This window comes from Crinia signifera, chromosome 4 (genome assembly GCF_055691185.1).
Source record: "Crinia signifera chromosome 4, ASM5569118v1, whole genome shotgun sequence".
Classification (NCBI taxonomy): domain Eukaryota; kingdom Metazoa; phylum Chordata; class Amphibia; order Anura; family Myobatrachidae; genus Crinia; species Crinia signifera.
Genome location: NC_139220.1, coordinates 289,811,977 through 289,818,929, shown reverse-complemented (window position 1 = coordinate 289,818,929; position 6,953 = coordinate 289,811,977). Strand labels below are relative to the sequence as shown.

Here is a 6,953-nt window from a genome sequence, read left to right as displayed (position 1 = left end):
AATGGACACAATAGTGTCCATTCACAACTGCTGAGTGCGGCACGGCTCCCTGGCCGTACGGGATTTCACCGTGCGGCAGGAACCGTACTGTGTGAAACAGCCCTTAGGCTCACTCCGATGGCCAGTGTTGCGACCGATGTTGGTGATGGTGATCCTAGGCTGCATCTTCACACACAGGCCTTTATTCAGATCTGATCGCAGTACAAATTTGTTTGGAAAATGGGCAAAACTATGTGCACTGCAGGTGGGGCAGATGTAACATGTGCAGAGAGTTATATTTGTTTGAGTTATGTTGTTTCTGTGCAGTGCAAATACTGGCTGCGTTATTTTTACACTGCAATTTAGATTTCAGTTTCAACACACCCCACCCAAATTTAACTCTATCTGCACACTGCCCCACCTGCAGTGCACATGGTTTTGCCCATTTTCCAAACAAATTTGTACTGCAATCAGATCTGAATAAAGGCCACAGTACTCATATCTATAATGCTGACAATGGGCGTCTGTTGTCCCGAGACAAAATTAGGTCCACAGTGTCTAGGTAGACAGTCGATAGGTCGACCACTACTGGCCGACAAGCAAAAGGTTGACACAACAAAATGTTGACATGCATTAGGTTGACAGGGTCAAAAGGTTGACATAGACAAAAGGTCAACGGGACAAAAGGTTGATGCAGGAAAAGTTCAACATGAGTTTTTCAAGTTTTTCTATGCCTATGTCGGCAGGTTTCAACATGGACACCGTGTGAGTGTACCACCCCCCCTTGCATGACTCGCTACACTCGCCATGCTTCAGGCACGGCACCTCCTGCACTGGGCACACTATTATATTCTCGCTCTATGCCCACTGGGATGATAATGTAAAAGCACGTCGGTTTTAACAAAAAAATCATGAAAAAAATGATTCACCTCTTTCCATGTCGATTTAAATGTTGACCATGTTGACCTTTTTCAGGTGTCGACCTATTATGTTTTGGACAATAGTGATTGATCTAATGACTGCAAAACGTGAGTACATTCACAATACTGCTAAATAAACCACTTCTCAAGTTAAGTACTAGGCTGTTTACTGACTTCAGGGCATCCGCTGGTGCCAGGGGCGTAATAAGATATGTATAAGCCCCATAGCAACATTATGTAAGGGACCCTATGTACCAACTAATTGTGTAAAGTGTATATAGCACATATACCTTACAGAGAAAAGATGGTCCCCCTGCAGCTCTGGGCCCCATAGCAGCTGCACATAAGGTAGTTGGCTGTACCATTTTTCTGGCACACCATCGCCAACGTTACAGAATACTAACGTACAGTTACAGTATGCTCACTGTAAGCAAGTAATCCATGTTTGTATGTGTTTATTTGTGCAAGGGCCTGATTCAGACCTGCTTGCTAGGCTACATACATTCAATGCATAGCGAGCAGGTAAACGCTGCCCCGCCAATTGACCGCCCACATCCCTGACCTAGGGCACGAGCGGATGTGGACACTTACATATCCCCTCGCATGCGTCAGCACAGAGGAGAATTCATTTGATAGTTACTCACCATGGAATGATTTCTCCTCTGTTCGGAAAGTAATGTAAGCCTGGACCTACTTTTCTGATATGGATATCAGATATTGGGGTGGGCACTGACGTCATGTGACATTACCCGCCCACCCCAAGCAGGCAGGGGCACGCCTACTTCCTGATGGGCCCCGCCCAATGTTTATATGGGAGCAGCCACTGTTTTTGTGGACCCGCTCATGAAACGCTGGGTGCCCACCCCGGAATGCCCCCTGCCTTTCAATCAGGCAGCAAGTGCCTCGGCGTATGAAACATTTGCAGAATGCGCTTGCGGCGGGGGTTTGCACATGCGCAGACCCCACCATCGGGGACGGAGATGAATTTGGTCTGAATCGGCCCCCAAGGCTCCTCTTTCTAAGCGCTATAAACCCTCTACTCCCCAGAACACGTTTATACCAGATCAAGCCATTCCATCCAATGATAAAAAGTGACGGTCACATTGATACAGGTCTTTATTTACAACAATTGCCTGAGGTAGAGACAGAAGAGAATAAAGATGGAGGAACAGATGGAAATGTGATGAAAGATGAAGGGAAGAGAATCCAGTCCAGCGAATGCCATACTGTACGTTCTCACACCTCCTCCCGCACGTAGTCAAAGCCCTGAAATAAGCTCTGTTCTGGGGGGTTTAAAGTTCGGGGTTCCCGAGGAGGTGTCAGCTCTGGTCCTTCAGATGTGAACTCCGGGTCAAAGTTACTGATATCATGTGGTCCTTTTACACATGGGGTAAAAGGAGGAGGCAGGGTGCGGTCCAGGAGGGCTTTAAAATTCAGGTCCTGGAACGGAAAAACCGTGACAGTCAGACACCAGGATCTATACTGACTGTGACTGCCCTAATGTACCCCATTATATATAAGAAATTCATTCTAAAGGCTTTCCTTCTTGTGCTTGTAAATTTCATTAGATAAATACACTGGCGCCAGGCCCTGCGCAGACCCCCACGGGTACATGTCCGAGAGCCTCGTTCTTCCCTGATTTATATATTGTCACGGCAATGATCAACTTGATTCTCTAAAATAGTTATTGCTCAGCTCCTATATGGCATAGGCCGATGGTTAATATACCTAAATATTTTTAGAGAATTGTGCTACATAATAGTGAAAATTAATCCAGTGGTCTTCGAGATTAGCACATTTAAACAGACAGACAGACAGACAGACATGCTTCAGTAACTTTCTTTTATACTATGTAAGGATAAAGTCCTACAAGTGTTGGGTGTTCATGAAGAAGGGAGATGGACAGAATGATCAGTGATCTATCCCTTATGTGATTTCTATCTTGCTATGACTTTAATTGTCTAGCTTGGACATTCTACTAAGAGTACTGACTGACATCTTTCTGGACACTTTCTCAGTTTGCCAGCCAATTGTAGCGCATAAAATACATCGATGGGCTAACGTCTTTTTTCAGCCTTAATTACTATGTTATGTGACATTGGGGCAGATGTATTAAGCCTTAACAAGAGATAAATGCAGGGGTGATAAGGAGAGATAAACATCCAGCCAATCACCTGCTAACTGCCATGTTACAGACTGTGTTTGAATAAAGTCAGTAAGGAACTGATCTCTCTTTATCACTCATGCATTTATCTCTTGTTAAGGCTTAATACATCTGCCCCATTGTATGCAAAAGGAGGGCAGGTTGTATCAAATGCATCTGGTAGCTCCCTAGCAGGCATATGATACCACGGCTTAGTGTCTGGGGTCCTTTGCACTTGCTAAATCTGTGGCAGGGCATGCTGGGATTTGTAGGTCTTCTGTGAACGGAAGTCTCAGATATTGCCCACCCCTGTTATAAACAATAATATCACTGCTCACACAATGCAGACTCACTATTGCAGCTGCCATAGGTACAAATATAGGGGGGTATTCAAACCTGAGTCATGACTGTTGGGACGTCCCAACAGCCGTGACCCTGCCCCGTTCTGGCCTCGCCTGTTTTGTGGCAGGCGGGATTTAATGTCCCATCTGCCAAGCTGCGAAAAGGGGGCGTATTGTCGAGATACAGCCGTGATCTCGACAATCCAAGGCCGTTCTTGGCAAAAGGGGCCTGACGGTTTTTAAAGTCGGGTCCGTTCTGCCAGAATGCCTCGGGAAAGACAGCCCTGAATAGGCTCCCGCTGCTACTTCCCCTGTTGGAAATAACAGCTGGGATTGAATACCCCCCTCAGCATGTGTAAAATAAATCATTGTACAGAAAGCTAGAAGCTAACTAGACTCTTTGACTATTGTGGAGCTACAAGTCCCAGCATGTTCTGTGAATCTTTGGTTGTCAGCCAAACGGATTTGTAGTTCCAAAACAACTGGAGCACAAAATGTTACCGGAACTTTGTATACATTTAAGGTCTGACAATTTAATCCCAGAGTAAATACTTTTGATGTATCCTTTTGTAATACTATGTAAATATGCAATATCTGCACAGCAACTTACCTTAAAGAACGGCTGCTTCTTAACATCCTCAGCATCTCGCTCTCCTGATCCCAGCCGCCTCTCCGGATTCCTGCGCAGAAGCTGCAGATGCATATATGGAGAGGACAGGATATGTCAGGAGTACTAGGAGGAGCCCTGACTGATCTGAGCGATGTAACTGACAGAAGCAGACACCGGGTCTGCCATACAGTATACTGGTTATGCTGCATGGATGTCCCACTATTTGTCACAGATGACGTTGGGAGTGTCCGATAGAGGATAACTCCTTAACTTTCTTTAGCATTCCATACCCCAAATAGTAGGAAACATAGGGTACAATACCCAGATGCACCCAAATCCACTGGGATGCTATTGGTCTTTCCGCCATGCTAACAGCTAGATACAGTGTGCAAGTAATCTGTATGGATTGTAATGCTGGCCGACTTTCACCAACCATCCAACTAATTGGTTGGTAGGACTGAAAATCTGATACTGTGTAGGAGCAAGTACCAATCAGCAGTTTGCTCACAAACCCAGGGAAATTGTCAAAAAAACCCATTCATTTAAATTATTTACATCAAACATACAAAACAACAGTTCCTTGTCTGACTGACTTTTTCTGTCCATTTTCAGAGTTTTGGAGCAAATTATTTAATTAGAAATTACATTTGCTCCCATACAGTACCAGGTTTTTATTCTTTTTTATTAACTAGTTTGTTGGTTGGATGGTTGGTGGAAAGTTGTTCTGATGTATGTTGTATTCTGGACTGTCCATGAAGCTGATTGGACAACACACCACAGCTGCCCAATCAGCTTCATCCTAGCCTCTAGTTTTCTAACCCAGCCTACAGGGAGCATCAGGAACAGCGCGTAGCGGAGTATCCTCTGAATCACTGTAGTTATGGAATGCCAATTCATGTGCAGTTCTAGGTGTTATTCCATACGTCAGATTCTGTATAGATAATACTTTCCACACCAATGTCAGTTCATATTGCTTTCATTGCTAATTCTAGATAGGAAGAGTTAATGTTCTCACCCTTCTCATGATTGCGATGGCTTCTGCAGAGAGGAATCGTGGATATCGGACTTCATCATTAACAATACTGTCAAACACCTCCTCCTCCTCATCTCCTGGGAATGGAGACTGAGACACAGAGGGAGACGGTTAGTAATGACAGAAAGGGAAATGCAGAACAGAGACATTTGGTGGCAGATCCAAGACGTCAGGTCATACAGTCTGCCCAGCTTCAGTAGAACAGGTCCGTGCTCAGTGTCAAACACATACTGCTCTTGCTTCCTCTAATTATCATTTGCTGCTACATTATGCTTATTCCAAGAGTTTTACCATTCTGCTATGTTGGACATTGCTATTTTTGCAGGAAGCTTGTTCCAAGCATCCTGGGCGGATGCAATCGCAGCTGCGGGGTTTTTAGCACAGCTACCATATTAAAATATGCTCACCCCACAGCTGCCGGGAAATGTATGGCCATAGATCAGTGGTGTCAAACTCATGGCCCTCCAGCTGTTGTGGAACTGCATGTCCCATCATGCCCTGCCACAGTTTTAGCAATCCATTATATAAAATCTGTGGCAGGGCATGCTGGGATGTGCAGTTCCACAACAGATGGAGGGCCATGAGTTTGACACTAGTGCCATAGATCCTTTGATGATCAGACATCTGACTATGGTTGAACAGAATGGCCACGGGGACTGAGACGCTGGCACCACTTTTAATGCATACGGTATAGCACTACCCGATACCTCTCCCACACTGTCCACGGCTGCCAAACACATTGCGAAGAAACGCTAAGCTACCTTGCTGCATGTGCAGTGCCAGTGTGGTGCATGTGCAGTTAGCTGGCAATCACCCAACTCCATATAAATTGGCATTGCGCCCATAACTGAATCATGCCCTCGAGTAGAGTTGGACACAATTCGCACTAAAATGTAGGTGAAGATTGTATCAGGAATCTGCTGTGCGGCCGGTACTGTAAGATGCCAGTGGCTGTGTATACTGTGACATATGGGTCATTTCGTGTTGTGTAAGACAGTATAGAATGGCATAATACACACTTATATCTTATCAAATGCTGGCAGCGTATCAGTTCTGTGTGTTAGAACTGATTGAGCAAAAAACGTTACTATCTAAATCTAATCAATACGTTTCTCCTAGCTAAGTCACTGCCATAGCTCCATAAGGAGTAGGCCAGATGTCATCTAACCCATGGTTTTCATACATTAACTGAAGAGCTCCCACAAGAACCCTGGGATTTAGGGGCCTAATTCGGACCAAGATCTCCCAAAATCGCCTTTCATAGATCTGCACATGTGCTAATGCGCAAACACTTAAACTGAGATCAACTCACTATTGCAGTTACGTTTCTGATGGGGGAGGTGACAACGGACTGTCGGGGGGCGTGTCTGGGCCGCTTCAGGGGAGGTCAGCAGCAGCTGCGTAACAGCAGCACACGCAGCTGCTGCGACCTTAGCAAGATCCAAAAACATTGCAGTTAGGCTGCAGAGCCAGGTCATGTCATGTGCTCCACAGCAAAGCGCTCCCACTTTAGCAATATCACAACAAAGCACATCACAGGGAGGGACCCGGCAAGCGGGGCAGCCTTGCCCTGTGCTGGGCGCGCTCCGGAAAGACTTCCGCCACTGGTTGTACTTTTGCAAAGTCAGAAATATTTTGCTGAATGAGGTTTGTGTGGGGTGGTATTTTTATCTTAATGAAAGTGTTTTAAATTCAGATTCTGTTTTTTTTTCCCCCTAGCATTTTGTCAAACTGCACTATAGGTCCCAGCAGCCTTAATGTCAAAGTATTCTGGGAATTATAGTTCTACAAGCGCCAGAATGCTCAGGCTATGCCTATATTTGTAGAACTACAAGCACACGTATACCCAAACAGTCTAAAACACGTCAGGGCATGAGGCAATAAGTAGTTATACACTGGAAAATGCTACTTTATTTTCTTTTGACAT

At 45.2% G+C, this 6,953-nt stretch overlaps 1 protein-coding gene across 6 annotated transcripts in view; it reads right to left on the bottom strand.

Moving 5' to 3' along the window:
* Positions 1 to 1,997: 1,997 nt before the first annotated feature.
* LOC146075597 (serine/threonine-protein kinase N1-like) overlaps positions 1,998 to 6,953 on the bottom strand; it is a 91,251-nt gene continuing 86,295 nt past the window's right edge. For 5 of the 6 annotated variants that reach the window (XM_083184981.1, XM_083184980.1, XM_083184983.1 and 2 more), the window contains 3 exons: positions 5,009 to 5,116; positions 3,994 to 4,074; positions 1,998 to 2,339 (listed from right to left, as the gene is read on the bottom strand). In XM_083184981.1, the coding sequence (XP_083041107.1) occupies positions 2,136 to 2,339; positions 3,994 to 4,074; positions 5,009 to 5,116 (393 nt within the window). In that variant the 3' untranslated portion in view covers positions 1,998 to 2,135. Of the gene's footprint in view, positions 2,340 to 3,993; positions 4,075 to 5,008; positions 5,117 to 6,953 lie in introns of those variants that run through there. The other variant, XR_014473600.1, reaches the window with a different exon arrangement.